Source organism: Boleophthalmus pectinirostris, unplaced genomic scaffold, assembly GCF_026225935.1.
Source record: "Boleophthalmus pectinirostris isolate CB_2022bp ecotype Guang Dong unplaced genomic scaffold, ASM2622593v1 HiC_scaffold_12, whole genome shotgun sequence".
NCBI lineage: Eukaryota > Metazoa > Chordata > Actinopteri > Gobiiformes > Gobiidae > Boleophthalmus > Boleophthalmus pectinirostris.
In genome coordinates this window covers 21,618,540-21,644,102 of record NW_026571018.1, presented here as the reverse complement: position 1 = coordinate 21,644,102, position 25,563 = coordinate 21,618,540, and the positions used below count along the sequence as shown (strand labels likewise).

Genomic DNA, 25,563 nt, shown 5'->3' with positions numbered 1-25,563 from the left:
ACTGTTACAACAAGTTTAATTTCTATGTTTTACTGACACCTGGTGGATAATCTTGGTAAAGTGCTATACTAAAACCATTTGAATGAGATATTTTCTTAAATTATTTAATCATTTAATTATTTACTTAAAAAAAAATAATAATAATGGAAGAGTAACAGCACCTGGCGAGCACGCAGTGCCACTTTGGCATTGGTAGTTTTGCTAAGTTGTGTTAGTTCCGTCAATATCGTCATCAGCTCATCCGTCAGTGTGGGATCAGGGCCACACTGCTGGTCCTGTAGATGGGGCAGAAAATGATTTTATTTACTCAGGCTGAATATGAACAATATACATTGTAAGATCTTGTATGTTTGCTGGCCTTGTTATGAGCAGTACAAATGAAGCACACTTACTATGAGCATAGTGACCAGTAGGTTCTTTTTGGTGACTTGTGCATGAGAGAAGATGTAGTTGAGCACATTGGCCATGTCACCTTTGTTTTCCTCCCTCAAAGCAAACACACACTTGTCATAATGTCCTGTTAGTATGTCAAAAAAACACGCTTTTAATACTAGAGTTGCTGCAGTCAATATCACCATACAGAGAAAGAGCTCCCTCAAGTGGTCAGAAAAATGTACTGCATGCAAAGCTAAGCATCAACAATAGAATAAATCACATGAATGAATGAACTCGTACCGTTTTGAAACTGGATTTCTACTTTTAAATATTGTCTGAGCAAATCCATCACCACTGCCTTCATATGACCTCGGATTCCACTGCGATACCTACCACAAAACACACAAAAGATGGTGACTATACAAACAAACAAAGGCATCACTGCATGTATCATAATTCCAAAAACAACTTTTGTAGAGAAGGTTTCATCAGTGGTCATCTGGACCACCAATTAACCTTCTCTACATTGAGCCACTCCTGGATGAATGAAGGATTACACTGTCACAACTTAAGACACTAACTTTTGAACCAACTGGACAATGCTCTGGGTGTTCATGAAGAAGACTTCTCTCTCTGATTTTTTGTTGAGGGTGGCAGCGTGGCTGTCAAGAATATTTGCAATCTGCAAGGGGCAGAAATAAAAATTCTAATTTTGACAACTGACTGGTGTACTGTTGTTAAGTCTTGGTAAACCTCATGCCCATGCACCTGTTGACTGGGAAACTGGCAGAGCACAGATGTTATGTTGCTGGCATACTGAGCCATCTCCTTCTTGATGGCCTTCTCCACAGCAGGAGGAATGCGCCCTGACACACTGGTCATGATGTCCTGGAGCTCCAACAACGGCAAAGATGGATCACGCATTGTTTTCATTAGCCGTTCAACCCACTCTTTCAACTAAGACAGTACAAGACAAAAAAAGTCAATTATGAAGTACTTACAGCTATACCATTGTGCAGGAGTGTTTAAAAGTCTACCTTGGTGCCAAAGAAAGGCTCAGGGAGACAAAAACCATTCATAATGTGAACCAGGTGATCCAGTGTGTTGTGGAAGACTCTGTGGAGCTTTTCTCCTCTTAAAGCCACTGCCTGGATTGAAGGTAATGTCCCAGTATACAGCTCAGCCTATGAAATAAACAAGCCAAATATGTAAAGCATGAGCAAACTTATTCAACAGAAAATAAAAATAAAAAACTTAAATATCCAGGATTTTAAGCTACTTACAATAGACAAGAAGTAGTAATACACAAAATTATCAACTATACAAAATTAATTCACTAACAATAGGCCAGTAACAACATATAAAGACAAAAAATATTTAGTCCTGTTTTAGCCCTGGTCTAGTCCAGATTGAGTTCTGAGCTTAGTTCTGATGTAATGTATGACGCGAACCTTGCTGTATTATGAGTCATTTACATATAAGTAGGAAAACAAAAATGGTGAGATTATGTGTTTGTTATAATGTGGAAAAAAGTTCAAATGAGTATGGTCCTGCCCTGTGTAGATTAACAAAACTCCATACCTGGAAATAACATGCAAATGCCTAAATGTAAATGACCTGCATTACCTGTTGAACTCTGCTTGGGTCATCCAACTGTAGTTTGGCAATGACACAGCCTGGCTCCAGTGCTGCTCCAGCCCTTTTTACGTAGTGTATACAGCCAGACTCTGAAGCAGTAAGGGTCATCACCATCTTCATAACCTGCAAACAACAAAGGTAGTAGATACGTTATTTAAACCATGAATAAGCTTCATGAAAAAGCCAAAAACAAATATAATTGAAGGTAACTTTTTATAGCTTTTATCATCATATTTTATCAAGGCTTTTATTATATTGCCCTTTATTTTGTTTACATTGTCTACACGTATTTCCTATTTTGGTGACTGTCTGCACTTCAGTCCTTATACAAGTCTTTGTTAATAACATTGCAGGCATCCATACCTCTATTTCTGCATAGCACTGCCCAGAGAAAACATGGCCACCATCTTCAACAGTGTATTGAATGAGTTTTCCAGCAGAAGGAGATCGCAACAGTGAAGGATCATTCTCTTTCTCAAAAACACAAGTCTTGTTTCCGATAGTAATTCGATACCTTTGGGGGAAAAAACACAACAACATGAAAAACATGTGCGTGTTGTGAACATCTTTGGCTTATATTCTGAATTACCTATCCACTTCTTCTTTCATGTAGGTGGTGTAACTGCTGCCATCATAGGACAACAGCAGCCCTCCATCACTGAGCCTGTGAACGTCCACCTCAACACAGGAGTTGTTCATAATCACCACATAGGAGTTTGGAGACTGACGCGTCACTGTCAGAACGTATTTAATGCCCTCGTAGATGAGTTCTACATCCACAGTGTTGAGCAGCGTGTGGGCAGGTAACACTTGACCCCTAGTGGCAAATAAGAGGTAATTATATAACATAAACTCAAATAAAATTTAGATAAGAGGCAGTAAAAAGGCCATTTTCTACCTCTCAAGTGAATGCAGAAAGTTGGACACACTATTTCTCAAGTTAACATCCGCTACATGAAGTGCACCACTCACAATTCCAAGCATGGTGTCAGGTCGTTCTGCCTGCACCAGAGCACAAAGTACAGTTACACTGGGTGTATTAGCAGAAACCCGTAAATTATGCAGTCATCCTTCTGTATTGCTCTAGCTAATCCAAGGGCAATTATTTTACATAAATTAGTATATAAATTATAATATTTCAATGCATTCTGTATCAGACATAGTTGGGGATCTCTGCATACCTGCATCTTCTCTGAAATGAGCCGGTCAAGCCAGCCTGTGTCAATACTGTTCTGTTGAAAACTTTCAGTCTCTAGTAACTTGATGAGGTATTCTACGGTTGTTCTGAAGTCTCCTCTGATGGACAATTCCTTTAGAGCCACCACCATGTTACTGAAACACAAAGACACTGTGAGTGAACTGGGACCCTGCGAGAATTACAAAAGCAAATGTTGTCTTTTTAAGGATGTGTTTAAATAATATAAAAGTACTAACGAGATGGCCTCTTCACGATTCTCTCCCCATGAGAAACAATGTCCGAACTGAGAATCAGCAAACTCATGTAGCCCACCAGCAGCTGCCACACTGAAGTAGCCCCACACATTTTTGTTACTACGGAAATTGAGTTCTTGTACTGTTCCAGAGCTAGGCTTGAATCCCTAAAGCCAAATAGAAATACATTTCACGGAAAACATGACTTATAAAGAACCAAGAATAAAGCGTCTTATGCAATTTTGATAAGCAAGGATTACCTCATCTGGGTTTTCACTGGTGATACGTGCAGCAATGACATGTCCCCTTGGTGAAGGGGCAGTGGACAGACCCTCAAAGTCAATCAGACAATCTCCCCATGGATGGACCCCATAAAGCATCCGGATGTCTTTGATTCGGTGAAGAGGAATTCCCATGGCAATCTGAAGGAGGGCGAGAATTTCAATATATGGAAACTTTTTTGTAGATTTAGTTTGAAAAATAAAGACATAGACTAGAATTACATATTACATTTAGCAATATTAACACACTGTAACTTTTATTAGACAAAAAATGATATTGAACTGATACTTTGCAGCTTATGTCATCAACATTATCTGGGGGTGTGATGCTACTTGTAGACACTGCTCTCTTTGAAGCTCAAGTTAGACTTTAATCTGAGATTTGTTTTACTACCATCTGGCCATAAAAAACTGAATCAGCCAAAACTACAACAGGTAAGCTGATTTGTACTGTTAAACAAGTCCCTCTCAAATAACATTAGTTACACGCTAGATAGCATTAGCATTAGCCAACAGTTTTTCATTTAGTCAGTTTCACCTTTTTGTTGAAAGAACATACCTGGTATTGATCACATGCTCACAGTTGTTTTTTTTAAATCTATTTTGTATTTTTCTGGACTTTTCAGACTAACTTGAAACTTTTTTGGCAGATGAACATGTAGAACACCCAGCATGCTGTCATTGCAAAGTATATACATACAAAGGCAAATCTAAACTTCAAAATTAATTAAGAGGTTAAGCCAGTCATACTGAGTAGCAGAAATACATAAACCAAACTAAATTAAGAAGTAATTATTCAATTAAAAAATATGATTAAATAGGAAATACAGTAAATAAGTGACATTTATTGTATTATTGTATTGTATTGTATGACATAAAATTATTAATGTAAAAATTATTAGTGCCATCATAGTCTGAATAGAATCTAATGGAAACCATGTACAAACCTGAAATCTACTGATGCACAGTGCACATTGCACACACAGTGAACATTGTACAGTGAACATTGCACAGTGAACATTGAATATTCAGCATATCAGGCAAGGATATTCCTGTTGTTCCCCGGCACAGTGCCCTTCAGCTTGGTGGCCACTGACCTACATACACACAATCCCAAACACTGCAGAACAGATCACATGACCAGCTGTTGGTATAACCCTGAATCTACAGTGGCGCATCTACTCCTTTTATTGTGGGTTACCATGGAGACAGGGGCACATGCTGCTTTGTAGTAAGGGCACTGAAGCGCAATAACTTTTAGGTTACTGGACAGCGAGGTTAGGGAGCCACAGAGGACACTGACCTGGAGTTGTGCTGCAGGGAGATTTACATCCGCCACCATCTCCGTACAGGGATGTTCCACCTGAAGACGAGGGTTGAGCTCAAGGAAGTAAAAGCTGCCATCTTGACTGTAGAGATATTCCACTGTACCCGCACTCACATACCCCACCATTTTAGCCAGCTTTACAGCACACTAGAAAATAAACATGAGTTTAGCATACTTGATAAACTTTAAGCACCAACAAAGTAAAACCCTTTAACCCTCTACCTTTTCCATATCTTCAAAGACATCTGGGGTTGCAATAGTAGCAGGAGCTTCTTCTATGATTTTTTGGTGCCGCCGCTGCACTGAACAGTCTCTACCAAACAGAGAAATTGCATTGCCGTATTGATCTGCAAGGATCTGGACTTCCAAATGTCTGGCGTGCTTAGCAAGCTGCATGACAAATATAGGTGACCCTGGAACTTCGGCTTGTACCTGAAAGGAATCAAAGTTATAGTTAAATCCCTGAACTAAACATGTCATAAGATATTATGTGACATTTACAAACCTGTCTGAAGAGATTAGGGAAATCATCCTCTATGTTGACTTTACGAATGCCTTTTCCTCCACCTCCTTCAGAGGCTTTGATCATCAAAGGGTACCCAATTTTATCTGCAGCCTGACAATAAAAAAAAAGCATTGTATTAAATGTTATTATATAGTTGCTGTAGCTGTAGCAATAACAATAAAAAAATAATAATAAAATAAGATGGTGTGTCCAAACTTTTGACAGGTAGTATATACTAGTATATAAAATTTATCTGTTAAGTAGCTGAGTAAATAGTACAACAATTGTTTGCAATTCCACCTTTAGTCCACCCTCTACATCCTGAATGCAGCCAAGTTCATACAGTTCATGCGGGACATTAATGAGCTTTTTCTTTTGGCAGTTCTCTGTCCACTCTACAGTAAGACCTAAAAATTAAGAGTAAAAATGTTAGTCTGGACATTTAAAAAACAATACCGTATTGTCTGAGAAACAATGGCCTACCTGTCCCACTCCAGGGCAGGGTTGGGATGCCAGCAGTCTGAGCTACAATGGAGGAAGCTATTTTGTCTCCTAGAGCCCACATTGCCTGACTTGGGGGACCTGAAAAAGACAGATGTGTGTAACCCTCCTGCTAGAGACACAAACAATTTGCCCATTTTTAAATTACCCATGAAAGCAATGCCATTCTTAGAAAGCAGCTCTGGAAGTTTGGGATTTTCTGAGGCATGACCCCAGCCAGCCCATACAGCCTATGTTGGGGAAAGAATATTACACATTCATGCTTGCATAATAATGCATTAATACAACCAGACAAATAATGCAGTACCTGAACAGGTATCCGCTTTGCAATGTCCAGAATGAGTTCAACGTTGGCATAGTTATTGTTGTTGGTCCCTCCAGGCACAGGCACATAATGATCTGCCATTTTGATATACTCTGTATATGACAGAAATATGGTAAATGATTATTATCACACAATGGTTTTAAAGCAATGAGCATTTGAGCAGCTTGGTGAACAACTTTCACCTGCATTAGCTTTGAGGTCCTCTGGGGTCACCATCACCACAAAACGAATAGCTCTTTCATTACGGAACATCTCATAGGCCCAGCGACGAATAGACCTCATGCACTTGACTGCTGCAATTCCATTATTAGCAATAAGCACCTGGTGAGGCATTTTCACACTAATTAGGTTGATTCAAAATATTTAAAGGATTTCATAAAACATTAATTAAAGTAGTATTTCTGATATGCAACAACGCACCTTTTCTATAACTTTGTTGCCACCAAAGCGAGTGACAAATTCAGCAGGAGAAGCAACGGTGAAGTCCCTTTGTAAATCAATGCGTCTACGATCTCTGCTGTGTTTCACCAGATGTAAGCCTGACATGCTCGGCCTGTTTCAGCAATACAAAGAAAGCAAATACTTACTTAGACTAGATTATATTTGAATATAATATCAAAAAGCCTTTTACAATCAGAATGGGAGAACATAATATAACTAATAAGACTGAAAACATTGATATTGGTCTGGATCATGTCTTATTTTAAAATGATAGCTAGCCAGAAGTTATTAAAATAAAAATCTGCTTGTACAAAAATAGACTGTTGTTAGAATAGAGGAATAGTCTCTTCGTTCTATTTGAATCACTGTAGTATTCATAGTATTTTGAAAAGTTTGAAATGACTTAAATTGAACAGACCTCCAGTGTTCTAGTTCTGTGCTTGTGTATGTGTTAGCACTTGAATTATGCTCCACCTCTATAGGCACCACAAGGGGGAGTGGATAAATGGTGCTCTAGTGGGTGGGTTGGAAGGTGTGTCAGGGAAAGGGGTTTCATGGCTGGCTGGACAGGATGGTCTGATACTGACATCATTTTTGGGGGCTTCTTGGCCTAAAAAAGACCCCTATATTTCAGGTAAGCTCCTCCTGAGCCATAACTAAAACATTGCAGAGGTGGCGTCTGTGGACACAACTGTCTAGTATAGCCGGTTTTGGAGTAGTTATACCCCACTGACATGGAGTCTGGTTGTGTAGCCTTTAAAGAATGAACATGGTATTCACATTGGTATGCAGACAAAAAAACAAACAAAAAACATTTATTATCATCACTACTTTTTAACCATTTCTTTGAGATAAAATATGCTGTTATAACTATGTATACATGCATGCAACAACATTATTGATGCATTTTGCAGCTTTCCTTATGGAGGGTCCACCAATCGCTTCTTTCCAATGAGAAGTTAATGTTTTGCCTGTTCCACACTATGGAATTAATCTTGTTCAGCTCCACAAATATAAGCAGGTGATGTCTCTAGGTCAGGTTACAGGTCAATCCCACTCACAACATTTATTTATTTATTTATTGATAAGATCCATGTTTTTCAAGGGATTCTTTTTAGCAATAAAAATGGTATGTGTCGTAGGAAAGCCATACAGTGCTTATATTGTTACCTTAGATTTTGAAGGTCCACTTGGTCAAAGCCCATTTCGTACGTGCTGTCTGAGCTCCCAGATGATGGTGAAATGGAACGAGCATCCTTGTCTTCCAGCTGTATGTCAGTCTTTCCCTCATCCTCTGAGTTGTCCTCTGACCCCACAGTGAAATGAGAGTTCAGAGTGGCCATCATGGGGTCCTTCTTGGCAGCTCTGTCCTGCTGTGCCATGGCCGGGGGACACAAGCAGGCCGTAATAACTGGCATAAAAAAGAAGATTATAACTCGTGAAACAGATGGGGTGATAAAAGAGTCCAAATATCAGGGTACAATGACATTAAGATCAAACAGCATCTCTGTCCAGATCTAATATCGCAACAGTCAGTTACATAAGTGTACTGATAGAACACAGACTATTGCATCATACTATGAACCACCTGAAGCCACAAAATATCATATTAGTACACTTTACCTACATCACATTACATACATACACATTAATACACAGTTTTGTCCATGACTCATGACAATTACATATCCCATGTTGAATAAAAGATAACAAAACCAAACAGAACATACACAACATACAGGCAGGCAGAAGCAAAGCTCCAATGCGGACAGTGGGACTACACATTAGTTTTAACTTTATTGCAGTGGGAAATGCAACCCTTTCCGTTTATTAGCAGCCCGTGCTGTCAGAGGAGGCACACCTTACAAACCATATCTGCTTGTGGGACCAGAAAAACAAGCCTAGCACAGGAGATAGATGCGCTACAAACGCGAACAAATAAATATAGGACAGTGTTGAGTGCACAATCGCTGCATTCACATCTATAAATAAGATGTCCCGACACTGTTCTATGATAGAAGGTTGTCCTGGTCCTGACAAACACAAGCTAGTTTTAAGTTCATCAAGGGCAGAAGCCCGCAGATAAGCCCCATGCAGATTAGAGTATTAAATGCTAGCTGTTAGCCATGACACAGTTACAGACCATCCTCAATGCCGAACAATGCAACAGTAATTACAAATGCATAGCTCGTGTCGAGTATCTCTGCAGCTCTGCGCCTCACCAGAGTTTGCGACACCGCATCTCGAGAGATGACAGACTAGCAGTTACTCACCGGTGGAAACGAGCCGACAAGTAATTCTGAAAAGTTGTTTCACAGATCACCAATGTGAACGGCGTCTAAATAGCATCCCCGGCCTCTGCGAGGTGGTAAAAGGCTATCATGATGAGCTCACATATACTCAGTAAACGCCTCAAACAGCAGAGAGTGGTGTGATGTGATGATGCGAGCTGGGTTACTGTTGGCCATCGGCCTCTGACCCGAGCTTCCGCTAAAGCAGCCAATCATAAGAGTGTAAGCGGCCCACAGACTGTGATGCAGTCTAGCACCACGGGACAGACATATTTATGATCATTTATATAAAACAAAAAACAAGACAAATGATATGTGACAGAAGGAGCAACGCGAAAATATTATCGTATTCCAGATATTGTTTGTGTAGAAGTAGTCCTTTGATGGGACCTGATTGGGCCTGATCCATAGACAGTCAATCACGTTTGAGTATTGCAGATGGGCCGTGTCTTGATTGGCTGACACAGGGGCGCGACGCGGAAGAGGACTCTCCTCTCAAGTACCTCAAGCGGGGCGCATGGGCGCGTGTGGCACATATTTGATTTTATAAGCTAGCAGTTTGAGAATACACGATTAATTTTATGATATAATCTAGTCAGAAACACGAACATCCCATGCTATTATTAACTGGAATGGTTTCATGTTTTATATGTTGCTTAATTTTGTATTATTATTTATTTATATATATTTTTTTACATGTAACTGTATTTTTAGGGAGAACTCGTCGTCATGATTGCATACGAGGTATATGCATATTTTGCAGGTATATGCAGTTTTGACTTGGGTGTCTACAAAAAGATTCAAGTCCCGGGGTTTGGTCCAAATGAGCTCAGATTTGTCATGTCACATCTACAGACATAAACTCACAAAATGCATCAGAAGGTTTTTTGATACTCCTTACGGTTTGCCCGTAGCACGCCGGCGAAAAACGCCTTCATTTCCTGTTTCTTCGGTGACCTGTCACGGCCACAGATATTGTCCTAGAGAACTCAAATTCAAATCACAATTATGTGATCCAGGCCTGAATGTAATGAAATATGAAATCTAATAAAAGTGAACTCTATAGCGCCCCCTAGCATAGACATGAAACGTCAAAATTATCGGATTTGTACCAAATTCGGGGATTAAATTGTATGGATGAATACAAGCAAAAACGTCCATTACGGACATGGTGCATTTTTCACGATTGGCCAGTAGGGGCGCAAAGACTCCCCCAAAAATAGTAAAATTTTTTTTACAAAAAGCCACTTACAAATTTTTTTTTACACACACAGACTTAGTGCGCACATGCTGAAATTTGAATCACTAATGCATAACTTTGGTCTGATTATAATACACTATAACGCATATGAAAAGTGAACTCTATAGCGCTACCTAGCATCGACATGAAATGTAAACATTATCAGATTTTTACAAAATTTGGGAATTAAATTCTATGTGTGATTAAAAGCAAAAAATCTATTAAGGACATGAGGCATTTTTCATGGTTGGCCAGCAGAGGCGCAAAGAATCCTCCAAAAAATATTTTAAAAATTGTAACACGGACATGTTTAGACCGATTGTGCTGAAATTTGAATGACTAATGCAGGATTTTGGCCTGAATATAATACACTATAAAGCATATGAAAAGTGAAGACTACAGCATCCCCAGCCAATGTTGTGCAAAAGAACGCGTTCATTGAACACGTCCATTTTTCAGTGAACTTTGAACTGAACGCAACTTGAACGTGAATTTGTTCAAATTATGTGTGATGAACGACGTACGTCACTGTTGGGGTTCAATTAAACGTCAGAATTTGTTTTCACCTGACGAGTGACGATCTGCTCGCATTTAATCTCGCGAAACCACAGCCGCGTGTCAACGTGAAGGCGGCTCCACCAGCAGCTGCCCAGGGAGCACGATGTGCGGATGGTAAATGCACAAATACAACAATAGATACATGCTCTCTGTGTATTTTGACGGGGATACGCGCCTACGCTCGCGTAGAGCGTCAAAAAATAGGATGGATCCTATTTTCTGAAATCTACACGCACAGGACGTGCTGCTCCGCGCGCGTAGCTCTATAGTGGTTATGGTTAATATCTTGTCAGTGCTGGGAAGTAATTAATTACTGTAATGCGGTGCTTTTTGTTGTAACGCAGTAATGTTCGGCATTATAGGGAAAAAAGTGGTAATATTTTACTCGGTACAAATGTCAGTAACGCGCGTCACAATGCTTTTTTAACATGGATTGAAGTAGTGGGTTTTTCATTTTTTTTCATACAAATTTGCTAAAATCACCGCGATATCAGCAGAGGTACGCCCGCGTAGACCGTGATCGTGAGCGAAAGGACCGGCGCAGAACTCCGCGCTCCACGGAGCTAAACGCAGCTGACGCCCGATCGCGCTTGAGGGTTCCCACATAGCCAAAAGTATCCGCGGCGGATCCGTTTCTCGCGGATCCGCCCGGGACCCGTTTTGGATCCGCTTTCAGAACCGGGTTATTTGCCGCGTATCTGCCGCGGAACTGTTTATTGTGTCGTTAGGAGCCTAAATATGCTTCAGATTTAATACTGATGTATTTATTACTGACCTAACTATACACAAGCAGCATTTGCATTGCAGTTACTGTACATAAAACACATTTTACAGCAAGTAGCATAACTTGTGTGGTTACATTTAAAAACACTCTCAGCAATAGAAGTTGGATCAGTGATATCCTAATATTAAATCTCAGCAAAAAAAGAAAAGAAAAAAAAAGCAGCAGCTTTTTTAAATGTAAACAATGTTTATTTAAATATAAATACATTTATAAATATATAAATAATGAACAATCTAAGAACATACCTCTATATGACATACCCTTAACCTTCCAGTATAACCAATGCAAAATAGTTTGCACAACCAACAACAAGAAATAAAACAATAATAAATAACAAATAAAATAATACACTCGAGTGCATTATATTATTATTATATTATATTCTGATCAGAAGATAACTTGAGTTTATCACCAGTATAAAATGGGTGGTTGTACGTAGTCAGTGTGGAGAGTGGGAGATTTGGAGTCATGTGCATGGTGAGGTGCTGAGCCTGCTGACTCCTTCTATGTCCTTCCCTTTTCCCCACAGCATCTGAAATGACACCACTCAGCGTTAATGCCGGTTTCAACAAACCAAATTTAAGTTTTTTTTATTGCCACGGTTCCATATTTTTAATGCCATGGGGAATAGAGAAAGAAAGGCATTTGTTTCTTTCATTTTGCCAAAGTACCGTTTTGTGGTTACACGCTGCCACTTAGACATAGCTTACCATCACTCCAATATTGACGTGTTATTGTCAGAGAAGCGGCATTTCCATTTTTTTATCAAACGTCCCTGCACTCCGACATTTTTTTTCCTTTGGTCTGAGTGGCGGCACTTAAGCCTTTTTTTCAACATTCCTTCATTCCGACACCTTGTTCTGTACACAGACTGTCTTTCTGTCCCGGTACGTTTCTAGAGCTGAATGCGGGTCGGTAGGCGCTGTTTTGTCGGTAGGAAGAGCTGCTCCCTGGTGCCATTAGAGCGCCTTTCGTGCTATTAGTTTTACGCACGCTACTGTGTTGGCACGAGGGGCCCGCATACGCCTGACCTCCCTGCAGGTGAGAGCGCGGTGGAGATGACCTGAGAGTTAACCTGGTTAACAAGTGCGTAAAAGTCCACATCTTTAAGTCCGCGCACGAGGAGAAGCAGCTCTGCAGCCGCCTTTTTATAAACTTTTATGAGTTTATAAGGGACCCACGCATTTTTGGGTCCCTGTATAAACCGCTCTGTCCTCCATGACCAGACATAATTCCAATCCTTTAGCCCTTATTCATGAAAATATCCAAATTCCTAAATCATTGATCCTTTTAGTGCTGTTGTCTGACTGCGAGTCAGGCACCGCTTCACTCTTGCAACACGCTGAGCTTCACAGCGCATTCTTGTGCGCCCTAGTCTTAGGCGACAGGTAATGAATGTCTACTGCTCCTGTCTATTCACAAAAATGTCCACATTGTCACACAATTCAGTTATTCGTAGTTTCTCGGTTTGGCCGTATCATTCCGCCTTAAGCCAAGTGCGTGTCACCGCTCGCCTTCATCTGCAGTGTCAGGTAACGCCCCGTAATCTCTCCATTCATAAAAGTTTCAAATTCTTACGCATCTGTCCCTTGTAGCCACGCTGCTCGGCTGCACTCGCAGTACCAGGACCTTTACGCACAGTGGTGCGCCTTCAACAACTGGATAAGATAAAAGCATTCTATATAACTCTGGCGCCTGAACCCAGGGTTGACGGCTGGCTAGAAGAACTTGCGCCGTCCTTGGTACAATGCCAACTATACAACCAGATTCATTGTTAGAGAACGCATGCTTGGAGTTGAAATTGTATTTAGAATGCTTTTATCTTATCCAGTTGTTGAAGCACTGCCCGGCTCGGAGCGCACTGTTTGCCCGGCTCGGAGCGCACTGTTTGCCCGGCTCGGAGCGCACTGTTTGCCCGGCTCGGAGCGCTGCCGCGCTCGCTCGAGCGCACTGTTTGCCCGGCTCGGAGCGAGCGCTCAGCCCGGCTCGGAGCGCAGCCCGGCTCGGAGCGCAGCCCGGCTCGGAGCGCAGCCCGGCTCGGAGCATACCTTCCCTGCACGGAGCACTCTGCCTGCCTGGCTTGAAGCGCTCAAATGACTGAGAACTCTGAGCTGGTTTAGGGAACATTAATTAAGCATTTTCAGGGAACAGTTTCTGTTTGTTAGTTCGGCCTATTGACTTGTGCAGGGTGTGGAGTCTAATTAGCATAACAATTCATGGCCATAATGGAGCTTCCACACCTCTGAACCTGACCTGGCCACACCTATTGTTCTCTTGTTTGTTTTGAATTAGGTTTGAGGATGGAGTTGTAAATAGGAGATAGATGGTGTCTGAGGCCTCCATTTCTGTTTAGAGAAGGATTCTCTTTCTTAACAAAAAGGGCTTCTTTCACTCCCCTCTCAAACCATTTTTTTTCTCTGGCTAAAATCTGTACCTCACTGTCCTCAAATGAGCGGCCTGTGGCTTTTAAGTGGAGATGTACGGCAGACTGAGGTCCACTGCTGCTCTCTCGTCTGTGTTGGTACATCCTCTTGTGAAGTAGCTGTTTAGTTTCTCCAATGTAGAGTTCACTGCAGTCTTCACTGCACTGAATGGAGTAGACCACATTGCTTTGTTTGTAGCTCAGTGTTTTTCCTTTGGTTGGACCAGTTTCTGTCTTAAAGTGTTCGTAGATAGACGAATAGACCGGGATCTCATTGTCTGAAGAGCCTCTGTAGTTTTTCCGAAACACCAGCCATGTAGGGAATAGTTACCCCCTTTCTCCTGGGTTCTGATTCCCTATTGTCCTGTTTTTTAGTTCTCTTAGTTTTGTTGAAGGCCCATTTTGGATATCCGCAAACAGAGAGGGATTTTTGCACATGTTGTTCTTCTTTCTCCTTTCCCTCTGTGCTTGTAGGCACCACTTGAGCCCTGTGATGTAGTGTCCGAATAACTCCAAGTTTGTGTTGCAGTGGGTGGTGAGAATCAAAAAGCAGAAACGATAGGAGAAGACCGGCGACTCCAAGTTGAGGTCTTCAGGAAGCCACACACATGGACCAGTACCTGCTTTTTGAAAGGACAGTATGACAGAATGGGCAGTACACACACACACACACACACACACACACAGGAAGAACAAAAAAGGAACCCTTTGACTGCCTAAATCGTCCTGAGTTTGCAGCGAACATTCTGTATGTGGAGCTCCATCAGTGGAAGGTGTTTCTTGGTGAACAGCTGGTGCCTTCCGCTTTGGCGTTGACTTTTTAAATTTGTAGCCAAGGTTGAGCGAGGAATTGGGATTTTGCTTTGATGGCGCTCCACATACAAAATGTTCCTGCAAACTCTGATGATTTCTTAGGCAGCCAAAGGTTACCAATACTGCCCATCGCCTTTGCCTTTCACTATTTTTCTATTCCGTTAAGAAGGGAAACAGTTTGAACGGATGGTTCAACTAGAGAAAACATGGCTGCCAGGAGCAACACACGCTGAGATTGCGTCCCAGTAGTCCCAGTGTATGTTCTAATCTAAAAAAAAAAAAAAAACCGCTCTGTTCTAAGGTCAGTTTAACCGAATGACATCCACATCGGTGGATTAGTGGACGTGAATTTAACTTTTCGCACACGCGTGTGTGTATTTTGAGAAGAGGAGACACCGAGGTGGTAACCATTGTTAGCCACCCTGCCAAAGGGGGGATCCAAACACTTTCGTGAGCAATTGTCTTCCTCCGACGTTGATGAACAAACTACCTTTACCCCTGCGGACCGAAAGATGTTGCAGATGATGGCTGAACAACTTAAAAAATTGGACATTTTGGACGAACTAAAAAATGAGGTCGTGGAGTTGAAAATGTCAGTGGAGTTCAACAACAAGCAAATACAGGACATGGAAAAGGAACAAGAGACATTAAAAAACAAGTGGCCGGTTTGACACTTACAACTACTAGCCTGACAAATGAAAACGAGCAGTTAAAGTCGGCACTGCAGGAGCATGCGGGACAATCTGCTCATCATGGGGATAGACGAGGCAAAAGGAGAGACTTACGGTGCGGCGGAGACCCTCGTCAGGACTTTCCTGACGAAACGGCAAGAAAGATCCAACTTGAGCGGGCACATAGACTAGGACAGCGAAAGGAGCAAGGTAAACCAAGACCTATGGTCGTAAAGTTCGCTAGCTCCAAGGGAAAAGATGAAGTGCTTGCCCTGTCTAAAAAGTTGAAAGGCACCCGGTTCTTCATGACAAGCCAATATCCCGCCGAGGTTGTTGAAAGGCGTCGTAAGTTAGTTCCAGTTATGAACTCCTTTAGGCAAAAAGGGCAGAAAGTCCGTCTCATAGTCGATAAACTGTATGTGAATGGTGAACTGTACAGGCATGATGAACAATAACAAAGTCGCATAGTGATTACGTCATCGCAATATTGCTATGGTAACGACTATACGGACTTGACAGGACTGACGATCGGAGCTACTCATTTTACTTTGGGACTGGACAATTGATAAAATGGGGAATGCTCTATTATTTTTCTTGCTTTGGGGGGTACATGTGTGTATGTCTATGTTGTATGTTTGTATGTCCTTGTATGTCTGTATGTCTTTGTTGTTTGTTTGTTTGTTTGCCCTGTTATATGTTTTTCTTATCAGGTGTAGGGGTGCAACAGAATTCAGTTATGGAAAACTTTATTTTAGGGGAAATGGAAATGAGAGACCTAATAAAATGTGTAATAAACATTTTGAGGCCTCATGGTTTATGGAATTACAATTGACAATGAAGTTGGGATAATTAGTTATAACTGCAATGGCCTTGCAGATAACAGAAAGAGAAAACTCATATTTATATGGCTAAAAAGTAAACCACAAGATATTTTTTGCCTTCAAGAAACTTAACAAATGTTGACGAAGAAAAATGGAAAAAAGAGTGGGATGGTCCTATTTTCTTTTCACATGGCAACAGTAATTCAAAAAGTGTTATGATATTGGTAAAGAAACATTTTAATTTCCAATTAGGATCAATAGAAAGGGATACGCAAGGATGTTGGCTCATTCTTAGTTTAACAATTCAGACACAAAGAATCTGTTTGGTGAATCTGTATGGGCCAAATGAAGATGAACCTTTGTTTTTTGATGAGATAGGTAACAGATTATTGGAACAACAGGGGGAAATGATTATAGTAGGGGATTTTAATGTTGCCTTAGACAAATCATTAGATAGAAAAGGAAATACTTCAATAAATTACCATCCTCAGTCTTTACAAAAGATCAATAACATTATGGATACTTTCGATTTAACTGATATCTGGAGATTAAAAAAACCCAAATTTACAAGATATACATGGAGAAGACAGAATCAAGCAAGCCGTATTGATTATTTTCTGATTTCATTCTCCCTGATAAATAAAGTTACAACATCATCAATAGAAGACAAATTACGTTCAGACCATAATTGTATAGGTTTAAATTTTGTAATAGAAGAAAGTATACGTGGATGTGGATATTAGAAATTCAATCAAATGCTATTCCAAGATGGTGAATTTATTGAAAAAATGAAAGTTTTCATTAATGATTTTGTTAAATATAATGAAGGATCTTCAAACCCCCTTATAGTGTGGGAAGTGCTTAAATGTAGTTTTAGGGGACATGCTATTGCCTATTCATCATGGAAAAGAAAAAAAATTAAAATAAAGGAATTAGAATTAAAGAAGGATATTGAAGAATTACAACAAAAAGTAGACCAAGATATAAATTCAACAAATGAGCATCTTAACACTCTAATGGCTAAGCAGGAGGAGTTGACTGATCCGGTAGAAAATAGTTTACTAAAAAGCTATGACCTTAAAAGAGCGATCTGGATGAAAAAAGGGGAAAAATGTTCTAAATTCTTTCTGAACCTTCAAATGAAAAATCATTCTAAAAAGAATATATGTAAGATAGTTACAAATAATGGAAGTATATTATCTACACAATGTACAGTATTAAAAGAAATTGAAAATTACTATAAAAATATTTTCTCACATCAGTTAACTCCTCTTGATACTGAAGATTTCTTCCCAAAAAAATTTGATGGAAAACTGAATGAATTAGAAAAACATCTATGTGAAGGCCTTATAAGTGAGGAAAAACTTTCTGAAGCTGTCATGCCCTTTCAACAAGGGAAAACCCCAGGAGTAGACGGAATACCTATTGAATTTTATCAAACATTCTTCAAAGAAATCAAGAAACCATTACTCTTGAGCTTTAATTACTCATATAGAATGGGGTATCTGACTGACTCCCAAAAAGAAGGTCTCATTTCATTGTTATTGAAACAAGAATCAAATGGTCAGTACAAAGACCCAGTATATTTAAAGAATTGGAGACGTATTACTCTCCAGTGTTATGATGCAAAAATACTGGCAAAATGTTTAGCTCCAAGACTTAAATCCATTTTGCCAAACATCATTCACCAGGATCAATCTGGCTTCTTATATGAAGATATGAGAAATATAGGTAATAACATTAGACAGCTGTTGGAAATAATTGAAAATTATAATACAGAGAATAAAAAGGACTAATTTTTGTTGCAGATCTAGAAAAGGCATTTGATTTGATAAATCTAGAGTTTATATGTAAAAGTCTTTCTTTTTTTTTACTTTGGTGACTCTCTAATAAATTGGGTTAAAACATTGTATAACAAAACAAACTGTAGAATTATCAACTAGAGAGCGCAGACCTCCGCCAAGGACTACCCCCATTTTTTATATAAATTGCGATAAAATCAGTCTTCTGGATCAGATCCGGATCAGCCTTTGGAATATGAAAGAGGATCCCATTGTCCATCCCTGAGTCAAATTTCATGGGGTTTGGTCAATAATTAACCGAGATATTGAGAAACAAAATTTTTGGCCCCATTTACCACAATGTTAACTAAAATTTCAAAGTGATCCAGAATCCAGGATTTCTTCCGGATCACCCCCAAAATGAAATCAGTTCTTCCTTTTCACATTTCCAACAAATTCTGAAAATTTCATCAAAATCGGTCCATAACTTTTTGGGTTATGTTGCCAACAAGCAAACAAACAAACAAACAAACAGACAAACGCCGGCAAAAACATAACCTCCTTGGCGGAGGTAATAATGGACACATCTCAGAGTCAGTACCCCTTTTAAGAGGCCTAAAACAAGGATGTCCATTGTTGCCATACTTATTTATTATAGCAATGGAAATATTAGCTATTAAAGTTAGATTGGATAAAAATATAAAAGGGTTAATTAATAACAACATAGAAACCAAAATATCAATGTATGCTGACGACACTAACGCCCTAAACCTCATTATTTACAAAATCTATTGGACCTTTTGGAATAGTTTTCCCAACAATCTGAACTAAAATTGAATTATAATAAGTGTAAAATGTTGAGGATAGGCAGTTTAAAAGGTACAAATTTTACTATGGATTGTAAAGTACCAGTTGTATGGACTGATGTTATCCCAGAGAACCTTGAAGATTTATGTTCAGTTAAATTTATAAAATTCTTCAATTATGGAAAGGAAAATTTTTGACTTTATATGCTGAAAGTATCCATTATTAATTCTATTATTGTTCCTCAATTTATATATCTATTTATGTCATTACCATCTCCTTCACAAAACTTCTTTAAAATCTATGAACAGAAGATCTTTGACTTTGTTTGGGATAGCAAAAGAGAGAAGATTCAGAGAGGGGTTTTGTACAATGATTATAACTGTGGGGGTTTTAAACTGCTTAATTTAAAAGCTTTATGTTTCTCTCTAAAAGCATCAATGGTTCAAAAAACTTTATTTAAATACAGAGTGGTACACGAGTATTTTGTTGGACAAAAAACACTTACTATGGCAGCAAAAACTGTATCCCTTTTTACAACTGATGCCCTCCCTTTTCCTATATGTAGATTGATTGGAAATAGATCTAACTTTATAAAAGAATGTTTGCATGCATGGTGGCGATTCCAATTTCATAAACCAGAAAAAAAGAGACGACATCCTACAACAGATCATATGGTACAATTCAAATATTGTGATAGATAGGAAACCTTTCTTTTGGAAAAAAATGTTTGAAAAGGGTATTATTTTTGTAAATGATCTAACCAATGAAAAAGGTAAGATCATGAAATATGAAGAATTTACAAATGTATATGGTAATGTTTGTTCACGTTACTCGTATAATCAAATAATTACAGTTCTGGGAAGGAAATGAAAGCAACAAATAAATCAAGGGTTTTATAAACTTTCGGTTTGTACCATCAACAAAAACATTTATTTGGATGAAAGGAATAAAAATAAAAAAACAAATAAATACATTTTATTTATCATATAACTCATTAAAGACAATCCCTTACAATACATTTAGAAAGTGGGAGGACATAATTGACTGCCCTTTACCATGGGAGTGGATTTTTAAATTAATTTACAATACCAATATTGATGTACAAAATAGATTTTTTCAAATCAAAATAATATACAATTTTCTGCCTACAAGGAAAATGTAAAAAATTTGGAATATGATAGATACTGATGAATGCCGTTTTTGCTGTTTGGAAGTAGAGTCGACTGAACATCTGTTTTGGTACTGCCACATTGTATCTTCATTTTGGAGTGAGGTAGAGAAGATGTGTTTAGAGTTGGGTTTGGTTTTCAAGTTGGATTTAGCCTCTGCTTTACTAGGAGATTTTGAAAATAGAAGTGATCTTGTCAATTTAATTATAACCCTAGGAAAACATTTTATTTTTCAAAGCAAAAAATCTATTCTCACTTAATATTAACTATTTAAAAAAAATATAGTTTTCAGTACTTAACTTACGAAGGTTATACAATTGAAACAAAGAGAAAAAAAAAGTATAAAAAGAGATGGGAAGTTCTTAAATACCTGGGAGAAAATTAGTATGTGTATTTATATGCTAATATATCATATAAACTGATGTTGGCCATAAGGATTTAAAGTAGGGATCTATATAGTATTCATATATCTACTATTTATAGTAAAATAAATAAATAAATACAAAAAGAAAGAGGGGAAAAAAAAAGTACTACTGCCACTACTACTGCTACTACTACCAATGATAATGAAATATTATTGTTGTAACTATTGTAATTAATAGTAGAGACAATAATAGGTATTATGGTTGTAATAATAATTAATAATAATAAAAATAGTAATAGGGATAATGGTAGTGGAAATAATAGTAGGAATAATCGTGATAATAACAATAAATAAAAAGAAATGCCTTTAGGGTTATGTTTTGAGATTGTGACGGATGGTGAAAGATGATGAAAGGAACTGATGATGGTGAAAATAAATATTAGTTTCAGTATAGGGACTAATAAATTAAAAAATTATTAAACAAAAAAAAAAAAGAAAGAAAAGGAAGAGAGACAAAAGGAACTTCAATTATAAATTGGTGTGTATCAATGTTAGGGAGCCTAGCGGTGTATTTATGTTGCACTATCACATTTATTTAGTTTGACTTTGTGTCAGTGTGGGTGGTTGGGGGGGAAATGGGGGGGCCTTTTTGTATTTGTTGTGGTGTTGTGGGTGTTGTTTTTGTCTTTGTTTTATGCTGAATATTGTAATTGTTAAACACTGATGTTTGTTTTATTTTTTAAATGTTATATTCTGTTGTCTTTAATAAAAAAAACAAAACTGTTTGAACGGAGGTTTGCAGTCACACAGATCACACTAAGGCCTGTATTTGTGTGCTTTTCTTTTCAACTTTTGTCCAGAAACTAAAACAAAACTGATGTAAAACTATGATAAATATTCACCACAAGTAAATATCACCAAACCAAGTACAAGTAATTAGAAAAAGCTGCCATACACACTTTAAGATCGGGCTAAAAGAGGCAGGTTTTACGCCGAAGCAACCCTCTCCATTTATCCAGGCTGGGGACTGGCACAGAGCGACACATACAGTGCCCCCTGTGGCTGGATTAGACCCACCGCCCGTGTTTGTACAGAGTTAGTGTGTTAGTAAGTGCATGCAGACATACTCACAGTAAACAGCAGCAGCCTCTGGACCTGTAAAGACTAGTTTAAAAGTTTAGTAAAACAGTTTAGATCTGCAATGAGAAGAGTCAGAAGAGTTAGGGTTAGAACCGTCATTTCACAAGACAAGCCCAAAACAATTTTACAACATAGACAATGGCAAAATGAATGAGATTTAACCTTTAACCCTGTAAAATTAATACAATGTTTAAACAGAAATGTCAACGTATTTCAAACGAACAGACCCTGTGCAAACCTGTGGAAGAGTTGGATTAGGACACGACTACTAGACTTTCAGTTTAGTGTAAGGGTTAGGACCAGAGCCATCAGACTCTATAAACCAGTCCAAATCTGGCCCACGTTTAGACCAGTTCAGACCAAACCAAATATAAAACATACACACAACCCAAAGATCAAGTCAGTTTTCAGATCTTTTTAACTCCAAATGAAACTGCTGAAGGGTTAGTTTACAATAAGTAATATCAGTTTCACCCAACCATAACATGTTTTACCAGCCTGTTTAAATCTGGCCCATATTTAGACCAGTCGAGGCACACACCAAAAACACACAAGGGCCCAAGCTCAACCTGTGGAAATTATGGTGTAAACAATTAATCTGGCCCACTCCACATTTAGATCAGATAAGACCAAGAGAGACCAGCAGTCTCCATAAAAGTGAGCCAACGTTTAGAATATAGCCCACTTTTGGACCAGTTTAGGCCCAAAACTAAAGCCTGTAACATAAAATCCTCAGCATATTTAGGTCTTGTTTTGAGATGATTCACACAGAAATATTACCTATCTGAGTTAAAGTCTACATGAACAGACCAATAAAAGCAGTGAAACCTGCAGCACGGAAAGATCCCTGTAAGATTATGTGGGTCACAAACCCAAGGTCAAAGGGTCAGAACTATTACAATCAGACCACAAAAAGTGACAGAACACAAGGGCCTCAACCCTCGGACCAAAACTCAAGTCAAGATGAGTGGCTGAGCACTCACTCACAGAAAGAAGGTTCCTTTGTGTGCAGAACCTGCACAGGTGTACGGCAGCAGCTCACTGCTCCTGAGAGGCTGCCCCAGCAGCACTTTGTTGATGATGAAGGGACCAAATGTAGAGGGAGAATTTCCCTCAAAAATTCCCTTCTAAAATATACTGTACCTTAAGATTATTCCAAATGATCAGGTTTTAAAACGATGTGGGTTTCTCCAACCTGAAAACTCCAGGGTTAGTCAGTAACATATGGCAGACATGTTTTAGCTTTAGCTGTTTTCAAATAAACTAACATCTGCTACAGTTGTCGCAGATGATTTTCATGTCTCACAGTTGCAAGACATGAAGTAGATTTACAAGTAGCTTAGATTAACTATGAACTATTTAACAATGATAGTAATAATAATAATAAATTGATACCTGTAGAAGGGTTAAAGGACACCACCCAAACCTGCAAACACAAAGGAAAAGTTAGAAACAAAATTACAAAATACTAGTGTATTTCAGCAAAACAGTTTTAAATTTACCTTTGGGTTTTTGGGGAAAGCTGACTGAAGCCCACCCCAACCCAACACAGGGTTTAGGTAAACTCTTCCAGCAAGGTGCTCCGGATCAATTCTTTCATTCAGTCCATATTTTGGAGCAGAGCCTCTGATATAAGATTTTCCATTCTTCTTCTTAGTTCTTGGGTCCTTTTTAACTTCAGATGGAGGCAAAGGTTCATTTTCACTGGTCAGAAGCACTCTTTAGCTTATATAGCAGTAGTAGATATCACAGAGCTGCTGTAAAAGGGTTAGACACCAACCTAAAACCTGAAAACTCCAGGGTTAGTCAGTAACATATGGCAGACATGTTTTAGCTTTAGCTGTTTTCAAATAAAATAAACTAACATCTGCAACAGTTATCGCAGATGATTTTCATGTCTCACATTTGCAAGACACGAAGTAGATTTACAAGTAGCTTAGATTAACTATGAACTAATTAACAATAATAATAAACTGATACCTATAGAAGGGTTAGAGGACACCACCCAAACCTGCAAACACAAAGGAAAAGTTCAAAACAAAATTACAAAATACTAGTGTATTTCAGCAAAACAGTTTTAAATTCACCTTTGGGTTTTTGGTGGAAAGCTGGCTGAAGCCCAACCCAACCCAACCCAAAACAGAGTTTAGGTAAACTCTTCCAGCAAGGTGCTCTGGATTAATTCTTTCATTCATTCTATATTTGATATAAGATTTTCCATTCTTCTTAGTTCTTGGTTCCTTTTTAACTTCAGATGGAGGCAACAGTTCAGTTTTCACTGGTCAGAAGCACTCTTTAGCTTATATAGCAGTAGTAGATATCACAGAGCTGCTGTAAAAGGGTTAGACACCAACCTAAAACCTGAAAACTCCAGGGTTAGTCAGTAACATATGGCAGATATGTTTTAGCTTTAGCTGTTTTCAAATAAAATAAACTAACATCTGCAACAGTTGTCGCAGATGATTTTCATGTCTCACAGTTTCAAGACATGAAGTAGATTTAGCTTAGATTAACTATGAACTATTTAACAATGATAATAATATAAATAATAATAATAAACTGACACCTGTTGAAGGGTTAAAGAACACCACCCAAACCTGCAAACACAAAGGAAAAGTTAGAAACTAAATTACAAAATACTAGTGTATTTCAGCCAAACAGTTTTATATTCACCTTTGGGTTTTGGGGGGAAAGCTGATGCACGTTCAACCCAAAACGCAGAGTTCGGGTAAACTCTTTCAGCAAGGTGGTCTGAGTGCATCACAATTTTGGTTAATTATGCACTTGTTTCAGTTTTACTATTACCAACCACCCCAAACCTGCACGAAACGCAACACAAGGACCCAAAACCAAGTGCCACCTGTGGAAATTAAACATTAAAATGCAGTCCACATTTAGATCAGATCAACCCATAAGAGACCACACAGTCTCCATAAAAGTGTGTATAGAATCTGACACATTTGAACCAGTTTAGGCCCAAATCTGAGCCGTTAAAATCCTCAGCATTGAGATCTTGTTTTGAGAGGACGTTTTAGGATTTGAGGGTTACACTATGACCATTGTAGAGTTGCATTTGCGTACATTTTTTTTAATTTCCAGGATAGATGAGAGATTTTCATTTTCCAAGTAGGTTTTCATCCCATTTGAAACCTTTGATGACACTTTCCACTTTTTGTATTGCACTTGTTTAAATTTGCATGTTTGAGTGTTTTGTGGCAGGTCCTGTACCATCCTTATATCATTCAAGTTTGGAAAGTGATCATTTAATTCCCACAAATGTACCATTCATTTCATATAATTATGAGTCATTCTGTTCCAGTTCATTGACCCAACCTTGGTGTACATGTTTAAACCTTTTCATTGCAATTTGTTACGTTTGAAAAACACTGTTTCACCCTTTGTGATAAATGACATTTTTCACACATCAAAATACTTAGAGATTTTATTTGAGACATGTTTTGCTTTTGTTTCATGAGTTTCGTTTGTGGGATAGTTTCCTTCATTTTACTGACAAAACCTTTTGCATTTGTTTTCAAAAAAGGCCTTTCTGTAAGTTTCCTTTTACCAGACAGTTTCAGTACACAAGGCCGAAACCTTCATGTTTCCTTTTATAATCCACCTTTTTCAGTGAGCCATCAATTAAAACACATCCACAGAGTGAAATAGATTTCCTTTCAACAAAAGCATCATGATCATTTGAAGCTCATCACATCATTACTTTATTTATTTCAATTCACTTTGCACATTGCATAAACGTGAATCAGAGCGCGGAGTAAAATATGCACCAGCAGGAGCAGCTTTATTCATCAAACATTTACAACCGAACAGCAATTTATTATTGCAATAATGATTCTGTATCCACAAACAAGACTCACCTG

General features: G+C 38.6%; 1 protein-coding gene across 6 annotated transcripts in view; it reads right to left on the bottom strand.

Moving 5' to 3' along the window:
* acaca (acetyl-CoA carboxylase alpha) overlaps positions 1-16,061 on the bottom strand; it is a 35,784-nt gene extending 19,723 nt beyond the window's left edge. For 4 of the 6 annotated variants that reach the window (XM_055148208.1, XM_055148210.1, XM_055148211.1 and 1 more), the window contains exons 1-24: positions 9,098-9,302; positions 7,995-8,235; positions 6,804-6,936; positions 6,566-6,704; positions 6,366-6,475; positions 6,207-6,288; positions 6,041-6,139; positions 5,858-5,964; positions 5,558-5,668; positions 5,275-5,484; positions 5,029-5,199; positions 3,705-3,866; positions 3,448-3,611; positions 3,195-3,345; positions 2,912-3,015; positions 2,603-2,830; positions 2,377-2,527; positions 2,002-2,136; positions 1,413-1,559; positions 1,144-1,332; positions 957-1,057; positions 676-764; positions 393-517; positions 162-275 (exon numbers count right to left, since the gene is read on the bottom strand). In XM_055148208.1, coding sequence (XP_055004183.1) covers positions 162-275; positions 393-517; positions 676-764; positions 957-1,057; positions 1,144-1,332; positions 1,413-1,559; positions 2,002-2,136; positions 2,377-2,527; positions 2,603-2,830; positions 2,912-3,015; positions 3,195-3,345; positions 3,448-3,611; positions 3,705-3,866; positions 5,029-5,199; positions 5,275-5,484; positions 5,558-5,668; positions 5,858-5,964; positions 6,041-6,139; positions 6,207-6,288; positions 6,366-6,475; positions 6,566-6,704; positions 6,804-6,936; positions 7,995-8,206 — 3,234 coding nt within the window. In that variant the 5' untranslated portion in view covers positions 8,207-8,235; positions 9,098-9,302. Of the gene's footprint in view, positions 1-161; positions 276-392; positions 518-675; positions 765-956; positions 1,058-1,143; positions 1,333-1,412; positions 1,560-2,001; positions 2,137-2,376; positions 2,528-2,602; positions 2,831-2,911; positions 3,016-3,194; positions 3,346-3,447; positions 3,612-3,704; positions 3,867-5,028; positions 5,200-5,274; positions 5,485-5,557; positions 5,669-5,857; positions 5,965-6,040; positions 6,140-6,206; positions 6,289-6,365; positions 6,476-6,565; positions 6,705-6,803; positions 6,937-7,994; positions 8,236-9,097; positions 9,303-15,717 lie in introns of those variants that run through there. The other 2 variants (XM_055148209.1, XM_020933589.2) reach the window with 2 other exon arrangements.
* Between the last annotated feature and the right edge of the window lie 9,502 nt (positions 16,062-25,563).